Below are 19,871 nucleotides of genomic sequence, written 5' to 3'. Positions count from 1 at the left end.
TGTAGGAAAATTTCATTTCTGTGTCATTGTATGTAGATCTTTATATGCTGCTTCGCCCTCAATGGGGAACCAAAGCAGCTTACAGGAACGTTCTTCTCTCCTCCATTCTGTCCTCACAGACCTTCAAGAGAGGTTAGGTTTAGAGAGACTGACTGGCCCCAAGGTCAGAGTGGAGAATTGATCCTGAGTCTCCCTGGTTCTAGTTTAGCATTCTAACCACTGTACTGCATTGGCTTTTATTGCTAAAACTCCCTGTCCATGGAGTAGTATACTATGAAACACTGAACTGTAGTTGACAGAAATATGTAACTGATACAGGCTTTCCTAGCTTTGCTTCACTGCACAAAACCTGCAGGGAGACATTGTGGGGCAGATGTACTAGTCAGTTAAGTCCAAAAGGTCTTGTGCTTTAGATCAGTGAATTCTGTTATAACTGAAGAGGTTTGTGCTGTATTAAAACTGTAATGAGGAAGACCCAGGTGGTGGCAGATACATGACCGACACATCCAATGTAGTCAGACTAGAAACTAAAGTCTCCGTTAAGTTCTTCTAATAGAAAAATGTTTAGGTTGGCAACAATGTGCCAGGAAAAAGACATGTTCTCCCACCAGCTTCTAAATGTTTACTGCATTTATAAGATTTGAATCCTTTATTCTTTTGCATAGCTTGACCTATGTACAGAGAGGAAGGGTGTTTTCACAAGTTCACTGGTACCTACCACTGGTAACTATAACAGTTTCTTCAAAAATGAGCTTTTGAGAGTTATAACTAACTCCAGATAGATGGCAATCCTTACATACTGCGTTCGAGGATGTGCTTGTACATGAGCATCCGATAGTAGGACATAACACGAAGATTTGCCCTGACATCTGAGTGGGCTGAGGTTATAGGAATTTATTCCAGAAGAACACTGTTGCTTTTCAAATGGCTTATAGGCTACTGCAGTTCTATAAAAACTGTACTATAGTCATCAGCTCTAATGGAATGAAGCAGGATCTCTAAACTTGTTTGTGTGGTTCCAACAGCCTGGTGTTTTTTGACTGATTAGGTGCTGCCACAAATCAGAACATTCATGTTTCAGTCTCATCCTAGCTCACTCCCTTGCTTAGGTCTTGTAACAATCAAAATAAATGAATGAAGTGATGTTGCAGCCATTGACAAAGTAAAGTCTCACATTGTTAACACAAACAACTCCTTGTTTTTGTGTTTAGTTTTTCAGGAAATAAACTCAAACCGTTGCAATAAACCACAGCAAACCTGCATATTTTGGAGAATGATACTAATGTTTACATGTGTGCATGCATACACATTTTAGTTTAGTGGTAGAGTATGACAGCATTTGGGGGCAGAACCTTGATTTCCAAGTTGCAGAATGCTGTAGTTAACCACTGACTTGACAATTGCTGTTTCTTGAAATAGCTCTGACTTGTTCACCTTGGTGTTCAGTAAGAATAGCAGCATGTTGTCATGGACAGCAACAGTAACACACAAATTTAGCTTTACGAACTCAAGGAGCATTAATTCTATGTCCTTTTCGCAGACTAGTTAAAATAATGAAGTGTACATGTAGGTCCTTTTTAAAGTCATTTTTTTCTGTAATTCTCACACATTTCAGTAAACCTCTACAGGAATATTTGCATTTGCTCATGTGGCTGCAGCCTGATACAGAGGACATATGGAAGAAGACAATTAGGGAGATATTTGTACGTTTTTGGGTCTGGGCATATAACCCTTGCAAATTGTCTGATGTAGCTGGGGAAACTTCCCAGTAGTTTTTCAGCACTGAAAATGATCTTTCTGTGTCTTTTAAAGATGATGATGTGCTGCCAAACTTCCCTACAAGAAAAAAGAAAGTTCAGTTTGGTGAGGAAAGTAAAGAAAATGCTCATTCCAGCGACAGCCTGGAGTATTTCCCTTCTTCAAAAGACAAGCTCCCTAATCTGAAGAAGCGCCTATATGCTGCCAACCTGAGGGCCCAAGCACTGGGGGAACTAGAGAAACATTATCAACTGAAAAGCCGGCAACTCCTTGGGATGCGCTGAAACTGTCTTATTAACGTTGTACAGAATTGTGATGCTTTCATGGTATTTTAAGTTTGTCTCTGTGGAAAAGCTGTGTAAGTTGTTTTTTTAGAAAAGGTTGTTGAAAATATTTTTGTAAAAAAATCAGAGTACATGAAGGTCTCCTCTTGTTTTCATGTCAGTTTGCATTCTTCAGTCCTCTCTGCTTACTGATATTGCAATAACAGATCTATTTAGTCCTAATAAATATGCTTAGAAGAGTTGGAAACAGGCAGAATGTTGTGATTGTGGCGTGATTTTTAGCAATGAACATGAAGCAAGAATGTTTGACATGCTTTTACTCAGTGGAAATGAAGCACAGAATGCCAAACATTTTTCTGTGGCTGTCAAATAAAGTGCTTTAGCAGCATAAAGCTGCAGTGTGTGAACACAATGTCTGTTTCTTCCCTGTCACTAAGTTTGGAGGACTGCCAGGACAGAGTTCTCTGAACTTGTGGCACATTGCATCATGGAAAAAAACCCCACAGTTGCCTGTTCAGAAAGGGGCTTTCATATGTTTAAGTGGTGCCATATAAGTACTGGTCATCTCTCACCCAGCCATTGATGAATAAGGTAAGACCAAAAGGAAGCCAAAGTCAGCATCTGATAGCATAAATACTCAGACAATAATTTACCAGCCATTTGTTGTTGAAAGGCAGCTGTCTCAGAAGTTTTTCTGCATAAAACAGCTTTAGAAACTTTGAAAAATCTCCCTTTTGAGAAGCTGCAGGTCTCAGATCCCAAAAGATCTTTCCTGAGGGTGGTAGCAAGTCATAGGAAGCAGAAATGTGACTATGTATATAGCTGTGCTTTTTGCTGTACAATGAGCTATGCCTTTTGAGTTTTATTCTTTAGTAAATCTAGCTTTGGTTTGTAAGGCTGCTGTTTTAGAATAGCCTGTAGATGGTGCACCTGTTCTGTCCATGGGCAGGAGGCACAGTGCCTGCATTCAGAACTGACTTGTGTCTCTGTCCCCAATAGTATTTATCCTTCACCTGTTCTTACCAAAGTTCATGAAGATGACATGAATCAAAGCTTCCAGGTTTTGTACTGAAGTAAACCCAGGCTGCTGTTTTATTGCTGGCTCTAAGTGTGAAATATTTGGATTGCAGCCTTTAATCTGATGTCAGGCATTATTTTTGGGTCTGTTTGGTGGCCTAATCCCATGCTATATTCGCACATCGTTTTTGGATTCAAAGGGGTTAGGGTGGAGCCTGCTGTTTGGGCAAGTCAACTTTAAGCTTTGGCTCAAAAGCTTATGGCCCAGTGGCAGACTAAAACCTCAATATTTTGAAAAGCAAAGAAGACATTTTCTGACTGGCCACTTTTACAAGTGCTCACTATGACAAATCTCATTTTAAATATATTCTTTAAGCTGTGGTAATTGCTACTAACTAGGACCTTCCAACCCCAAAATAGTTTTCTTAAAAGTCCAGAAAAGGACAGACACCATAAAAAGAGGACATCTGGAAATGATATCCAATGTTCCCTTTGCAGGCAATCACTGCAATCCTGAGAAATAACATTTCTGCCCTCCTTTACTAGCCTGCTTAAAAGGCCTTTTCAATTGGTTAAAAACCTCATATTGTTTTTATGCTAGTAACATGATATATTTCCATTTGAAGAATAGCTGCTTCATGTAAAAAAAAAGATGAGCATTATGATACTTTCTGGTATTCACCATTCTAATTTTAAAGGACTGCATGGGTTTTCCTTCTGTTGACAATTTCAGCGGGAGGCACTCAGTCTTAATAGGGGGATTGTGATTCAGAGGCACCATATGGGATCATTTTATTCACATCCATTTCAAAACCACACTGAATTCTGCTCTTGGAGAGTTAAAGCTTCATTAGGCTGAACCCAGCAGCATGTGCTCCAATTAGGTCTGCAAAGACAAACTGCAATATGGACTTCTCTTGCAGCACAATGAAATATCAGTCATATGTCAGATCTTTTGCTAGCAAAACAAATTCTTTGAGTTAATTATTTTATTTTAAAAAGCATACCTCTTTTATTAGGACAGAAGAGAAATGGGTTAAAATTAACTGAATCCAGAGAAAAATACATGTGACGAAATCAAATTATCCTTAAATTAAAAAACGAAACGTAAAGGTATCCCCTGCACAAGCACCAAGTCATGCCTGACCCTTGGGGTGACGCCCTCCAGTGTTTTCTTGGCAGACTCAATACAGGGTGGTTTGCCATTCCCTTCACCAGTCATTACTGTATTACCCCCCAGCAAGCTGGGTACTCATTTTACCCACCTTGGAAGGATGGAAGGCTGAGCCGGCTGCTGGGTTCAAACACCCAGCCTCATGGTCAGAGCTTCAGATAGCATGTCGGCTGTCTTACCACCCTGCCCCACAAGAGGCTCCTTATAAGGAGCCTTATCTTTAAATGCATAATTTCAATTCTCTAGAATGAACAGTCAAGTTTTAAGCTGATAGACAAGAGTGCTATGTAAAATAGAAGTATTTCTAATACACAAGACAAGGTCACCAATCTAAGGTGTCCTTAGAGCCAGCTTGGTATAATGGTTAGGAGTGCTGACTTCCAATCTGGTGAGCTGGATTTGATTCCACGCACTTCCTCCACATGTAGCCAGCACAGGGCTCACCACAGCAGTGATAAAGCTGTTCTGACCAAGCAGTAATATCAGGGCTCTCTCAGCTTCACCTACCTTGCAGGGTGTCTGTGTGAGGAGAGGAAAGGGAAGGCAATTGTAAACTGCTTTGAGACTCCTTCAGGCAGAGAAAAGAGGCATATAAGAACCAGCTCTTCTTCTTTGAGTGAAAGCCACAGTAAGAAATGCAAGCCGACTAGACCTTTACATGGCACTTTTTACAGAGGTGGTGGGAACGAGACTTCTAAATGAAACAATTAGAACTGCAATTATTTAAACAAATAGTACCAGGTGACCTTAGTAACTCACTAAAATCCTCAAAGCAAGTTTATAAGGCTAACAGAATTCTTCATAATTAAAGAACAATAAATGTGCTATTGCTTGAGCTTTACTTACCAACTGCCTTGTGAAGGGTCAGTCCTGGACTTTTGGACCAATGCATGAGCAGCAGTTAAACCTTACATGTTCTGGAACCTTACAAGTGCATATATACAAAGAAGTGACTGAAAAACCTTGCAAGGCAGTAAAGGGACAGCTAGCTAGAATAGCAAGATTTAAGGGGCCTCATTACATTTCAAATAGTTTCCCTTCTTACCTCTGATTGGCTTATTCTGGTTTCCCCTTGTTCTTCTGAGAATGGTTCTCTTCCTCTTTCCAACTAGAGCAGACAGACAGGCCTCTATTTCTCCTTTTTTTCTATACAGTTTCTTATGTTTTGTCAGCATGTGCTCAGCTATGCCTATTTAGACTCCGCCAGCAACATGGGTTATGAAACCACTTGAGAACACATAGATTAACAAATGTTGAAAATCATGAGTTATGTGGAATAGACAAAACGTCTCTTTCCACATAATCTCCAGCATTCAACAAGAGGGACTGTACATCTTCTGTACATTTCAGCTCCTGTATTCTCACACCAAACTTTCCTTTGAAGTATTACTACTGCATGATATCCCAAAGTTTGTCTATATCAGTCAATGTATTAATTTCTGTTCTGAGGTTCAGTCTGGTGCTGGCTTCTAAAGATAGTGGTGTAAGTAAACTGACCACAGCAGCTCTTGCTAAATATGAGTTAATAGAATCATAGAGTTGGAAGGGCCATACAGGCCATCTAGTCCAACCCCCTGCTCAACGCAGGATCAGCCCAAAGCATCCTAAAGCATCCAAGAAGGAATCTTGTTTATTTAACTGGATGGTCATTTAACTGGACAGTCATAGACCAAATAATAGAAAGAGTCAAATTTAACATTATCGAAATGCTGCAACTCCCAGTGGATAAATAGTAATTTGTTTGGGGAAAGAAACCCAGGGTAGGACTGAATCTTCTTGCAGAATAATTCAGCAAGACAGAGAACAAGCTACAGGTGTCATGGTTTGTTGGTATCCGAATGCATTCATGTGCCCTCAAGTAAGGTGCATCTGTTACCTAGAGATTCAGGCTACAATCCTTGCTACATTTACCAAAGAGCAGATCCTATTATAGCTGAAATGTATTAGTTCTTTAGAAAGATTTCTCTAGCAATCTGCTTAAAGACAGTTGACAAAGTAAAAAGCAATACTGTACAATAAAAATCATAAAACCAAAAGCATACAAACAAGCCAGGACATAAAAATAGCGCAAAGCAATATTCAATAGCTTGAAATGATATTCATTAAACAGTTTACAGGGCAGAAAAAGACGATGAATATGGCACTGGAGAGTGCTGTCCGGCCACAGCTGATTTGTGCTGCCTGTAGTGGCCAGTGATGGACAGAGGCGATCTGCCATTGGCTGCCTTTGGATGGCAACCCTAGGCTTCCTTGATGGCTCCCCATCCAGGTACTAACCTTGGCTGACCCTGATAAGTTTCTGAGATCTCATGAGAGTGGGCCACCCATGTCAGGGTCAGACCATAAGAACTGGTTTAAAAATGGAACTCTTTAGTTAAAATTGTCCCTGCATGAGTTTCCTGAGGTTTCAGCATACACCATGAGTCTGCAGCTTTATTCTGAGATGGTACAGCCCAGCAAACCAAGCCTTGGGAGGCTTGATTTTTGCTGGATTGTGGCACACATTCAAGTTTGTATCTTCAGAATTTGACACACCTGTTTACAAGGATGAAGAGCAAAGTGAAGTCTAAGGACAGAAGTTGTGACACAAACATGTGCCTCATGTTGTAACCCCCTCTTTTTCGTTATGCAGCTTTTAGAAACTAAGACCAGAAGCATTATCTAGCTACAGTTAGTCATGGCCGTAATCCTAAACACACTTGCTTAGAAATGTCCCATTGTTCTTTATAATACTTACTTCAGAGTAAATATCCCTCCAATTCCTTTCAGTTCAACTTACAGTATGATATTATACATATTCAGGAATGAATCCTGCTGCATTTTTGGGCAAGTGTGTATTGGATTCTAGCCAAGGTTATGAAGTTGGGGTTGGAGGTCTCCTGGAATTACTACTAGTCTTCAGACTACGGGGACCAATTCCCCTGGGAAAAATGGCTATTTCGGTGGGTTGACTCAATGGTATTATATGCTGCTGAGGTCCTTCGCCAACCTCCACTGAGTTCTTCAGGAATGTCCCAACCTGGATTTGGTAAACCCAATTGCAGCATTTTTTTCATAACCAGACCTTTATCTCAACGTTATCCTGCTCTCTGCAACCTTGCCCAGCCAAATTTCCCCAGAAGTAGTACCTTACCCTAAAGCTTGGAAGGTAGAGACTGGAATTTGAAACAGGGAGTTTGTGTCTTGTGAACCAGTTGCTTCAGCAAGAGCTCTTTTCTTGGCTTCAGCCTAAATACCAGGAGAGGTAATTGATCCCAATTGACTGTGCAGTATTCTAGGCTCTGGCAAGGATCCTGCAGGGAATTATCATCACCAGAACACTGTCCTAGCTCAGCTGTCAGATTGTGTTTAGCCAGTCTGGCTCTTTGCCTCCTCTGCACTACTTCATTCCAGGTCATCTGCTGCCACTGTTCCTGCAGAGCGGTAGAGGATCCTGGGAGATTACAAGCAAAGGTTCAAGTCCTATACAATGGAGAATTGGTGGCAGCCTCAGAAGTGGGAGACAAGGTTGCTCATAAATACTCTGGCAGAATGGCCTCTGCTATTGGTTGTGCATTGTCAGCAGAGGCTCCTGCAGTGCCATTGAGCCCTCCCTAGTCCCTCTGGCCCTCCTTAGCTACCAAACTTGGTTCCTTAGCATCTTACCCTTAGCTGGTTGGAGGGGATCATGACAGACATGCTGCTTCCTTTTGTAGCCATCAGAATCTCTGCATCCCTCAGCATTAGAAGTGCAGGGCTTGGCCCCAGGTGGAATTTAAATCCAGTGGGAAAGCACAATGTTCTTACCTTCCCTCTCCCACTTCAGCTCAAAGTGCACACACAGTCCCCACGTACTTTGAGTGGGAAAGGGGGATGTGAGAATTTGCTCTCTGTGGATGGAGATTCCACCACTCACAAAAACACTGTGCTGAACCCAAGTATTGTCCCTGACAATATGCAACTTAAGCCTGACCCTATTATATTACTTGTTAAAAATAAAATAATGGAAGACACACTAAGTTACCTTGTACTGAATCAGACCCTTGGCCCATCAAAGTCTGTATAGTCTACTCAGACTGGAAGTGACCTTCCAGGGTCTAAGGCAGAGGTCTTTCACATCACCTCCTACCAGACCCTTTTTGTTGGAGATGCTGGGAATTGAACTTCCAGCCTTCTGCATACAAAGCAAAGGCTGTTCCACTGAGCCACTTATCAAGGTTGCTTCAGATCATATTAAAATCCTGTCCCATATTAATTATTAATTTTTACAACCACAGAATACCCAGTAAGCTAGTGTTCATGCTGTTTATCGTTTCTGCTGCCTTTTCAAGTAATCGTCTTTTCAATCAGCCTATGAAGGCTGAAACGTTACAGAGATAAGTAGCACATTTTCCTTTATCTAGAACAACAGAGTGCAAAAGGCTAAAGGGTATGCTTGAGAATTTCTGTGACCCTCCTTGTAATCCCTTGCAAATCAGGCTAACATTGTGAAACCAGATCTGAATCGTCATGAAGCCGATGGAAGAACTTAATGTGGCGTTTTTGTGAGGGCTGTTTTTTTAAAGCTGCCCAAATGTACATCAAGCCTCTTTTGTCTGTTACAAATCATAGTAAATGAGAAGTGACGTAAATGAGAAATTGTTTCCCCAAGTTGCTTGCTGTTCATAAGCATGAGATGATGAGCATGCAAGATTAATTTGTAGCCCTCCCGCTTTTTGCAAGTAGAAACCTGTGATTTCCTACACCAGCATTGTTTGGAGGAAATTAATTTTGATTGCTGCTGGGTTCTATGACCCCAAGTAATTGATCTAGTTGTTCACTCATTCAATCTTCCTTCAGTGATAACTTAACCTGATTTTCTGTTTATCTCCTTCATTTATTCTCTCGATAATTTTTAAATGCTGGTTGGGTGTGTATTGATAGAATGTACAGTTTCCAGACATCCTGGAATTTTCATATCTGGGGCTGGCAATGTTAAGACAACTCCTTATATGTAACTGTCTTAAGGAAGTGATTCTTCCTATGGTTTTAAGGAACTGATTCTTCACATGACCTTAGCTGCTTCTAGAACAAAGATTAAAGACTGTTGTATGTTTAAATTACTCTTATATTAGGATGGTTTTAAGCCAGTAGTTTTTCTGGTAGCATTATCTATAGACCCAGAAATACTACCGGGGGCCCACTTCTGGGAATAGAAACTCCGGATCTTTTGCCCCCTCATGACTCCTTGTGGGCAGAGTTTGAATATACAGAGAGAGCGGAACACCAAACTTCTTAAAGAACAAAATAGTTTTATTTAGAAGAGAAACAACTTTGTACAGAAAGAGAGCGACCCAACTAACTGGTTTAGCTGCTGTCTACAGTCATTCTTCTGTTCAGCTTCTGTTCTGGAGGCAGCAGGGAGGAAGTGTGTTCAAAAAGTAGGAAATCTCCTGTTGAGCCAATCAGGACACTGAGGGAGATAATTTGAAAACCACCAGGAAGTTCCTATCTTATCTATGCTAAATATACATGTCCTCTGATGCCCCCTGCAGTATATCCTTTATATTCTGGTCAATTATGCACACTGAAGATCTTGCATATTGGCAGTAAGTGAGTTGTCAGGTCAATGTGTGCACAGCTTTTCTGTATTCAGGGCATTAACTTGTAACGTGCAATTTATTTCTAAGCACTGTGGGAACAGTCCAGCCATAATGAAATAAATTTCAGTCCTATTCATTTGATCTTGTTGAAACACAAGATATGTGCAGTCTACCTGCTTTCAGAGCTCTGTGGGCAGGAGCAGCTTTCCAAGAGCCCTTGCATTTATAGTAGATCGTTTTTAACTGGAGCCACTGGGGACTGAACCTGGGACCTTCTGCATACAGCATACAAATTGATTTGTTGAACAGGCTCATTGTTCCCCACACAAACACTTTCTGAGGAAGGTGTGATAGAAATGCCTCAATCCATTTCCATTTTCACTCCCTACAGCAGATGTTTCAACAACTGTGACTGATCAAGTATATCTGAGAGGTCCAGCAATACCAGTGAGGGGAACTCCCTTGGTTTGTCTGCACGCAATCATCTGCTAGAACTACTAAGGCTATCTCCGACTCAGGTGTGAAACCAGGCTGAAAAAGTCAAGGGTAAGAGTGTCATCCAGGAAAGGCTGGAGCAGCTCTTCTGCTCTTCTGCAGATGACTCAACAACCTTGCCTAGAAATGGTAGATTAGAAATTGTCCTAAATTGGTGAGAACGTGGTTTCCAAGAGAGGCCTTTGTGACAGACAAAATGCTGCTCCAGCCCTGAAGGGGAAAACAGCCCCCCCCCCCTTGAGCCTATGGGAGAGCTGTTTCTCTGGCATCCAGTCGCCTCTGGGAAGGGGGTGGAATGGGGAGGGGAACACAGCACAAGTGGAGTTCTGCCTCAGGGAAAAAGGTCTGGCTCAGGAAAAGAACTGGCAGAGTGAAGGATCGTTCTGACAGCTTGGCAGTGTGGCAGAGTGGTTGGGCTCTACTTCTGACAGAGAATAGAGTACCCATTGTTAGGCCTGCCTCTGGCACTGAGCAGACCTTGTGCCCTGGCCTGGATAGCCCAGGCAAGTCCGATCCCATCGGATCTCGGAAGCTAAATAGGGCCAACCCTGACTAGTATTTGGATGGGAGACCCCCAAGGATTTGGGTGGTAGCAGAGGGTCATGACACAGAGGCAGACAGTGGCAAACCAACTCTGAACCTCTCTTGCCTGGCTCCCAGACAACCCTCTGATCTCCTGGCTACACTACACATGCCATACAATCTGTACACAGCCCGTGGCGCCACGGGCGCCACGGACTGAATAAAAGAGTAAGGGGTAGTGGGGAGGAGTTAGGGCGGGACCGGTCCGGGATAAAAACTCGGAGGGGCCAATCAGGAGCTGCGAAGCGGCTCCTGATTGGCTCCTCCGAGTGGCACTCCAGGGCCAAGTGTCCAATTGGGAGGCGCGCAAAGCGCGCCTCCCTGTTGGACACTTGGCCCGTCTCCCAGACACCGCGCCACACACTCCAGTCCTCCCCGAGCAGCCATCCTGGTCGGATGGCTACCACGCAGGAGCCTCACCCCACTTCCCTGGGCTCAGGGAAAATCGCTTCCCCTCCGCCCACAGGAGGCCCTTCCCAAACTCTCCTCGCTCGCCCCCTCAAACCGTGCTTGCCGCCGCTGCGGCCCGACCTCCAACAACGACGCACAGCCCAGCCGCCTGCGAATGACCCGCGCTCCGACTTCGCCACCACAACGGAGAGGCCGCCGCCGACATGATGGGGCCACCAACCGCCCGACGCCGGACCCCATGTCCTACCTGCTCGCCTATGGTGCCTGCTCGCCGCCAAGACAATGACGCTGCCGAGCCGCCGCCCGCAGTTCAAAATGGCCGCGCCAACCACCAACGCGCCGACGACCCGCTGCCAGCTTCAATGGCCGCTCAGCAAACACGCTCCCTGACCTCCGCCAGTCTCCACTGCCCAGCCTGGACCCTGACGAGCCCCACCGCGGGAACCTGTACGCCGCCGGGACCAGCCTGCATGCTCCCCGCCGTCCCACCTTCGCTGGCGCCGCCGCACCCAGCCTGCGACCTCCACGATCGCCCCCGGAACGAGGAGCACTTTACAGACGCCGCCGCGCCCAGCCAACGCCCTCGAAGATCGCCGCCGACAGGAGGAGGCCGCCGCCGAGCCGCTCTGTGGGACGCGCGGCCCCAGACATCGCCGCACGTCCTCTGCTTCGCCGCCCGCCGACAGGAGGAGGCCGCCGCCGAGCCGCTCTGCGGGACGCGCGGCCCCAGACATCGCCGCACGCCCTATGCTTCGCCGCCCGCAATCCACCGCGCCGCCCCCTGCTCTGCGCTCAGTCCTCGCTCTCCCGTCCACCACAACATGGCCGCGGACGCCTCCTCGCCTCCTTCACGCCGCAGATGCCTCGCCCAGGTAGGTTCCCCCCGGAACCCTAACCCTTCTTCCCCTTGCCCTTCTTCTGCCCTTCTTCTCCTTGCCTCCCTGCCCACACAGAACTCTTTGCACATCACTGTGCCATCTATCTCCCTCTTCTAGCGCCCATTTTCTTCCTTTTTAAAATGGGCTTAAAATCTAGTAAATAATAAATAATAAAAATAGCAAACTCTGCCATTTAGTCTGACTCTTGTGAACGAGCATGCTGTTGTGCATGGAATCCTGTGGTGTGTGTGTGTTAGGATCTAATCTAGTGGCTAATTAGTAAAAGTTAACCGGTAAAAACCTGCTTATGCTTGAAAGGAGCAAGGAAAATGAAAGCTGCTAATTAAAGTGCCTCAGCCAGGCTTCTCTTTTGTCTATCTGGAGACCTCTGCAGCTGATCTGTTCCTTGAAACCTACTTGTAAATAAATTAATCTTTGTTGTTAATAAGTAATTCCTGCCTCAGTGACATCCACATTCTACTTGTGCACCACAAAACTTGCCCCACAGCACTTTAGAACGCCTGGTAATTGAGGGGAGCATTACATTTAAAACTAACCTGGTTTCCCCAAAACCATAAGAAGTTGTGTGGGTTCTCTCATTTGAGAGAAATGGCCTATCACAGCTGCCTTTAAAGGCTTACGGGGGAAACCCTCAGCCAGTCCCATTTCACCGCGAGGTGAGGGATCTAATCCAGGGCTTAGTCTGCACACAATAGATAAAAAGCGGCGAAGACTTATCAGCAGCCGCCATTGATGCAGCGGAGGAGCGGGCGGCAAGAAGACATGTGGGGGGGGGGGAGGTTCTAAGCCAGCAGGAAAGGTAACGCAGCACGAGAGGATTGTGCTAGCCTGGTTGGCGCCTGGGCGTGGGCTCAGGGCGCCTTAAAAGACGCCACGTGGAGGAGCCCTGCCTCTTGCACCAGGCTTGCCGCCCGAGCAGCTTGTCTGCTCGCAGCTGCAGAGTTTCTCGGCCGGGGAGGTCCCTTGGGGCAACAAGCTGTTGGAGTGCCTCCCTGGCCTCGGGACTCCTGAAGTCTGGCAGCGGGGCAGGAGTCTGGGGTCTCCTGCGCAGTGAAGCCCTTCATCTGCGCGGCGGCTTTTTCGGGCTCTTTCAACCTTCCTGCCCCACGAGTCCGTTTATTGTCCGTTGTGCCTTTAAGAGCAGCGCAGCCTGCTTTGCCTAAGCTCACCTCCTTCCCACTCACCGCTTCCAGCACGATCCCTTCCTCCAGGCCGTTTCCTTGCATATTCGGAGCCTCCTCAGAGTGAGTGAAAGATTGGAGCCCTCCAGCTTTTCCCTCAGCTGTTCTCTGTGAGTCGGCAGTAGGCGGGGGGGGGGGGGGGTTGGGGGAGGATGTACATGGTTTCTCCTGCCCAGCCAGGATCTACAGGGAAAGTTGGGAAAGCCTCCCCCCCCCACCCCGCCGGGAGATCCGGGGGAATGAGGAAGGAGAACAATGCGCAACAGCACCTGCCATCCACCTTCACCAGAGGAGCAGGGGTGAGAAGGAGGGGGGGGCTTTCACCCCCAGGACCCTGGTTGCAAAACCCTGGCAACCCTCATCGTAGGGCCCTCAGGCATGCAGGATCAGATTCCTGGGGGAGGTGGGGGGCATTCAGACCTCCAGGGCAGCGGGTCTGGCATTGCACCAGAGAGGCCCTTTGTTCAAGCCCAGATACATTGGGCCGGGAGGGACCTGGGACCTGGCATGCGAGGAGGCCTTCACTGAGTCACCTGGATTGCCACAAACAAACAACGAGCAAAAACTACTGCCAGTGGATTTTTCTCCAGGCTAGCAAGCTGGGATCTCCTAGGTCATCTAGTCCAACCCCCTGCTTCAGGCAGCGGTCTCGCTTTTAAGAGCACAGAGTTGGCAGGGATCTCAATGGCCATCTAATCCAACCCCCTGCATCAGGCAGCGGTCTTAGTCATAGGAGCACAGACCTGGCAGGGATCCCTGGGGGTCATCCAGTCCAACCCCCGGCTTTAAGTAGTAGCCCTGGTTTGCAGGGTCACGGAGCTGGCTGGATCTTCCTTCCATCTGGTCCAGCCCCCTGCTTCAGGCGGCAGTCGCGTTTTGCAGAGGCACAGAGCTGGCAGGAACCTCCTTTGGGTCATCGGCTCTAACCCCCTGCTTCTGGCAATGGTCTTGGTTTACAAGAGCACAGCTGGCAGGCACCTCCATGGCATGTAGTCCAACTCCCTGCTTGGGCATTGATCTTGGTTGCAGAAGCTCAGAGCTGGCAGGGGCCCATAGGGTCATCTAGTCTTACCCCCTGCTCAAGCAGTGGTCTTGGTTTGTGGGTGCCCAGAGTTGGTAGGGGCCCACAGGCTCATTTAGTCCAACTCCTTGCAATTGTGGAAAGCAAGGACATTACAGTACTTAATGGGACCCTGGAGTATACAAAGGCAGTGGCTTGGTTTACAGGAGCTCTGAGCTGGCAGGGATCTCCAGGGTTATCTAGCCCAACCCCTATTTCCAGAAGTGGTCTCGTTTACAGGAGCTCAAAGTGGGCAAAGACCTCCTGAGTCAGCTAGTCCAGGTCCCTGCTTCAGGCAGTGTTCTTGGTTCGTCGGAGATCAGAACTGGCAGGGATCTCCATAGTCATCTAGTCCAACCTCCTGCTTAAGGCAGCAGTCTTGGTGAGCGGGAGCTCAAAGCTGGCAGAGATCTCCTGGGTCTTCCAGTCCAACCCCCTGCTTCAGGCAGTGGTCTTGGTTTGTAGGAGCATAGAGTCGGGAGAGACCTCCAGGGTCATCTAGTCCAAACCCCTGCTTCAGGCAGCAGTCTTAGTTTGTGGGAGCTCAGAGCTGTTGGGGAACTACAGGGGCATCCAGCCCAACCTCCTGTTTCACACGGAGGCAGGCTATTGCACACCAGCTCTGGGGGTCTCCAGCTGGGGAACCTGAACGGGTGGCCATTTTGCTTGCTGGCATTTAATTATTTATTTATTATATAGCCAGTATGGTGTAGTGGGTAGGAGTGCGGACTTCTAATCTGGCATGCCGGGTTCGATCCTGCGCTCCCCCACATGCAACTAGCTGGGTGACCTTGGGCTCGCCACAGCACTGATAAAACTGTTCTGACTGAGCAGTGATATCAGGGCTCTCTCAGCCTCACCCACCTCACAGGGTGTCTGTTGTGGGGAGAGGAATGGGAAGGCCTCCTTCGGGTAGGGAAAAGCGGCATATAAGAACTAACTCTTCTTCTTCTTCTTCTTCTTCTTCTTCTTCTTCTTCTTCTATACTGCCCTCTGCGGAGGCCCTTGCATGGAGGGCAAGGGCCTCTTCTGCAACAGTCTCGGGGGCACACTCCTAGTGGGATGGATGGCCACAGGCTTTATCCTTGGCAAATGTTGCCATGTGGACCAGCAGCGGTTATGGAGATTATACCCACCCAAATCCTCGGAGCTGTGGTACAGGTAAGGAATTATGCCTGACATTTGACTCCCGGCTTAGGCCATATGCAGTACAAGTCATATGGGGTATCAACCCCTCCCCCAGGGGAGCGGGGGTGCCACCCACCCCCTGGGTGGGGATTGAGGCTCTCAGAGGCTCTCAGCTGGAGGCCGGTGGTCAGTGGCTGCCAGCCAGGGCTACACCTTTGTCTTTGCCAGGTAATATGTGCCCGTTGCCAGTGCTTGCGTGCTCACAGCAGCAGTCGGGCATTGCCTGATGATTTCCGGGCAGGCCATGCCTTTCCACAAATGGTGTCAGAGTCACCACCTGGCCTTGCTTGGCGGGACAGCCAGTCCTAGGTTGCTTGCAGTTAATGGGCCAGCCTGGCTTGGAGGGGGGGGGTGTCTTGCAAGTCCATCACGGCGGTGGCGTCGGCGTGGATGGGAGAGCAATACCGAGGGTCTCCCCAGGGCTTGGGCCCGGAATGCAGTTGGCACAGGAAGTGGCTGCATTAGGACTGTTGCACAAGAGATGCTGCTCCCTAGAGGCCAGTGGAAGTCTTTGGGCTGGGAAGTTAAGTAGCGCACAAGGTAAGGTGTGTTGCTCTTGGGGAGCATCCATCTGGTCATTTGGTCTCAGTCATGACAGAATGCAGGTGGATCAGTGCACGTTTGACCACTTCTTCTGTGGGGGCCTCTTCATTCCATTCAGGGATTACACGGCTTCACATTTATGCAGCAAGGTTTGTCTCCCCCCCCCCATCACCTTGTTGCCACTGCTGTCTCCAGTTGGCAGGGGTGGTATGCACATTAAGTTCTGTGTATTAGTCCAGCATACCTCAGGTCTCCTATGCTGGCACCTGGGGTTGCCCCAGTAAGTCATCCGGGGGTCAAAGGTGATGCACATCAGGATTTCGCAGCAACATTTGTAGATTGCTCAGCCAGCAGCTGGGGGTCTCCTGCAAGGAGCAGCCCATTACTTGCTAAGCTGGTCATATACTGGCGAACTCTGTCCTTGGTCGTCTCCGACAGAATGGAGTGGTGGGGGGCTGGGCTGCCCTCGCTCCAGCATTTTTTGGGTGTCTGGCAGCCTCAGGACCTGGGGTCCCTAGGGCCAGTTCGCGGGGACTGTACTCAGCCTAGTGCGACAGCCAAATCACAGAGACCACATGGCTTCAGCTGGTATTCCAGTCGAACCTAATCAGGGGTTGGGCCTGGGATCATGGCAATGGTGGGTCTGATTCGCTGGTTCACCTGGATGGCATGACACTCAGATGTCAGATGGTAGGGTATGTCCAACCACAATGGGACTGCCCATTGGTGCACAACACTGAATCTGGGGGCCCCAGGAGGCTTGGGTTGGTGCCAATCAGTGTGTGATGATGCCCAGCAGTTTTTCTAGTAACAACCTTTTTGGTTACCTTCAAGGTAGCAGTCAGTGGGGAGGCAAAAGCCAGGAATGGAGCATGGCGCCAAGCAGCGGACAGGATGGCATGCGGTAAGAGCAAGAAGGAGGTCCAGTTGTGGAGTCCAGAGGCATCGCCTGACCCAGACACTGCGGAGGGAGGCCGCTGCTTTCCTGGACATCATTGTGACAGAGGACTTCCTATACAAGCGTGCCGGCTGGCGTGTGCATTTCCCGAAGCCTAGACTGCTTGTTCTGGAATACTGGCCTGGCTATGGTTGCAGTGTGGAGCAGAGCACCAGGCCATGTTTAGCAGCAGCTGCTGTATGGAATTTTGCCAGCTTTGGCAGGGGCTGGGGTGTTGAGCCCTGGTAACTTCAAGGGGCACTTACAGTCCAGGCTGTGTGGCTGGGATGCCATGTTGCAAGAGGCAAATTCCCACGAGAGGCACACTGGGGGCGGACATTCCCCACAGAATGCCCACAGTGGGTGGAGCCGGGGTGAAACTCCAGCCAGAGTGCCAGGGGGATTTGGGATGTGGTTACCAATTGGAGCTCCCATGGTGGGGTGCGGTTCTGGAGTGTTGGCGGGAACAAGGCTGGGGGCCTTGTTCTGGTGGCGGTTTTGGCATGGGATGGAGCCTGTTTGGGGGGAGTTCGGTCTACGCATCGGACTCCCCAGGTTTGGGACCTCCCTACGAGGTGGCAGGTCTGCGAGCAGGGCCGACCCGGCTGGGAAGGCTTGGGGCTCGCAGTGCCAGGTAGCCCGGGGTGGGACCAAGAAGGAGGTGGGCACCTCTCCTTGGCACCCCGGGGCTTACAGTGCCGGGTGGCCTGGGGCAGTGGCCGAGGGAAGTGTGCGCTTCCTCTTGGTGCCCCAGGTGGACACTTCCCTATGGTGGGAATCCAGTGGCAAAGGGACCCGCGTTCCTGGTGGGGGAACCGGGTGGGCCCCAGGGCGCCACTGGCTCTTCCTATGGATGGATCCCAGCAGCAAGGAGGCCTGTGTTACCAGCGGGGATCCGGAATGACTCCAGGGCGCTGCTGGGTCCGGGTTCTTGTGGTCTTCTGACTGCAAGTCAGGCTCCCTCTCCCATGCTGTGCCAACACTCCTGTGGAGTATTAATAAAGCTGTGGCCTTGTTTAAGCCAACTAAAATGTGTGAGTGTCTTCCTTGAGCCCAAAATGCCCTCCTGCAAGTCAATGCATTTACAATGCACTTTTGAAGTAGATTTTCCTGTTCTGCACAGGAATATCCAGCTGCCAAATCACATTCAAAGTGCATTATTCTATGCGTGCAGAATGGGCCCAGGAAAGCTTAAAGTGGAAGAAAATGGTGTTCGTCTTTAAGGTACCCCAATGCTCCTGATCTTGATCAACAGGACTCTCACCAATTCTTTGCATGGTTTTAACAGCCAGAAGGTACAAACTACCCAGATGGGCAGTAGCATTCACAGTCCGCAGGAGAATCCTATCTACATTGATCAAGAAAACCAAGCTGAATCTGTTCATGCAGAAATGCCAGACAATTGTTTTGATGCCCAGTGCATGACTGAGCTATTGATGAACTGAAATCTAAGTTGGAGAAGATCTGAGAGTTACAGAATTTTGAAACCAATATTTCTATGGGGGCTTGGAAACGCTTATGGGTTAACGTGTCTAAACTGACAAACAGCCAAATATTAAGAGAAAACTGGTATAAAATGTTTTACAGAAGGCATGTAACACCAAAAGCTATTGCAAAGATGGCAAAAGGATATAATAATGTTTGTTGGAAATGTCATGCTACAGTGGGGTCTTTTTTCATATGTGGTAGAGGTCGGGGAAAGTAAATAAATTCTGGGTAAAATACATGTAATATTAGAAGAGATATTTAAGGTCAAATTTCCTATGAGACCAGAACATATGCTGATAAATCTGTGTCCAGAGCTACTTCCCTCACAAGCCAGAGTTTTTTTCCTATGCAACAATGGCAGCAAGATTAGTCCTGGAAGTCCTCAGAAATTCTAACAATTTGCTTATGGCTGGACAAAGTTGCTGAACTTTCCAAAATGGCAAAACTTATCTCTATAGTCAACAAAAAGCCAATGGAAGACTTCCAAAAACAATGGAGCTTTTATATGGAATATCTTGTTACATGAAGAGTCAAGAACATCTTTGGGATTGAGGGTTGGGAACTCAATGTATTCAATGTAATCAACTGTCTTTTTCACTATATATGATAAAATAAAAAGATAAATAAATTTTTAAAAAGATCTGAGAGTTTTTCTCAGCAAACGAACCCACACCCACACCCCCAGCTCCAGCACAGCTGAAAAGACACCCACCTGCCCCCAAATACAGCTCAAAGACAAATTACTGGAATTTTTGTTGTTGTTGTTATGTGCGAAGTCATGTCCGACCCATCGCGACCCCATGGACAATGATCCTCCAGGCCTTCCTGTCCTCTACCATTCCCCGGAGTCCATTTAAGTTTGCACCTACTGCTTCAGTGACTCCATCCAGCCACCTCATTCTCTGTCGTCCCCTTCTTCTTTTGCCCTCGATCGCTCCCAGCATTAGGCTCTTCTCCAGGGAGTCCTTCCTTCTCATGAGGTGGCCAAAGTATTTGAGTTTCATCTTCAGGATCTGGCCTTCTAAAGAGCAGTCAGGGTTGATCTCCTCTAGGACTGACCGGTTTGTTCGCCTTGCAGTCCAAGGGACTCGCAAGAGTCTTCTCCAGCACCAGAGTTCAAAAGCCTCAATTCTTTGACGCTCGGCCTTCCTTATGGTCCAACTTTCGCAGCGATACATTGCAACTGGGAAGACCATAGCCTTGACTAAACGCACTTTTGTTGGCAGGGTGATGTCTCTGCTTTTTAGGATGCTGTCTAGATTTGCCATAGCTTTCCTCCCCAGGAGCAAGCGT

At 47.7% G+C, this 19,871-nt stretch overlaps 1 protein-coding gene and 1 long non-coding RNA gene across 3 annotated transcripts in view; one reads left to right on the top strand and one right to left on the bottom strand.

Annotated features, from left to right (window-relative positions):
- The window catches only part of NEK2 (NIMA related kinase 2), a 28,190-nt gene extending 8,974 nt beyond the window's left edge, over nucleotides 1-19,216 (top strand). Inside the window, exons 9-13 of the mRNA XM_077338599.1 lie at nucleotides 1,813-2,633; nucleotides 10,186-10,340; nucleotides 11,338-12,154; nucleotides 15,424-15,583; nucleotides 16,988-19,216. Coding sequence (XP_077194714.1) covers nucleotides 1,813-2,042 — 230 coding nt within the window. The 3' untranslated portion in view covers nucleotides 2,043-2,633; nucleotides 10,186-10,340; nucleotides 11,338-12,154; nucleotides 15,424-15,583; nucleotides 16,988-19,216. The remainder of the gene's footprint in view (nucleotides 1-1,812; nucleotides 2,634-10,185; nucleotides 10,341-11,337; nucleotides 12,155-15,423; nucleotides 15,584-16,987) is intronic.
- Nucleotides 1,265-7,444, bottom strand: LOC143837976 (uncharacterized). Of its 2 annotated transcripts, XR_013231157.1 has the most exons (3): nucleotides 7,367-7,428; nucleotides 5,279-5,341; nucleotides 1,265-1,836 (listed from the first exon to the last, which is right to left on the bottom strand). It is a non-coding gene; the product is annotated as an uncharacterized LOC143837976 (long non-coding RNA). The 2 variants fall into 2 exon arrangements; XR_013231155.1 differs by lacking the exon at nucleotides 5,279-5,341 and having other exon boundaries at nucleotides 7,367-7,444.
- Nucleotides 19,217-19,871: the final 655 nt, after the last annotated feature.

The sequence above is a fragment of the Paroedura picta genome, chromosome 1, assembly GCF_049243985.1.
Source record: "Paroedura picta isolate Pp20150507F chromosome 1, Ppicta_v3.0, whole genome shotgun sequence".
NCBI lineage: Eukaryota > Metazoa > Chordata > Lepidosauria > Squamata > Gekkonidae > Paroedura > Paroedura picta.
Note: the sequence above shows the minus strand (reverse complement) of the source record. Positions and strands in the feature narration are given on the sequence as shown.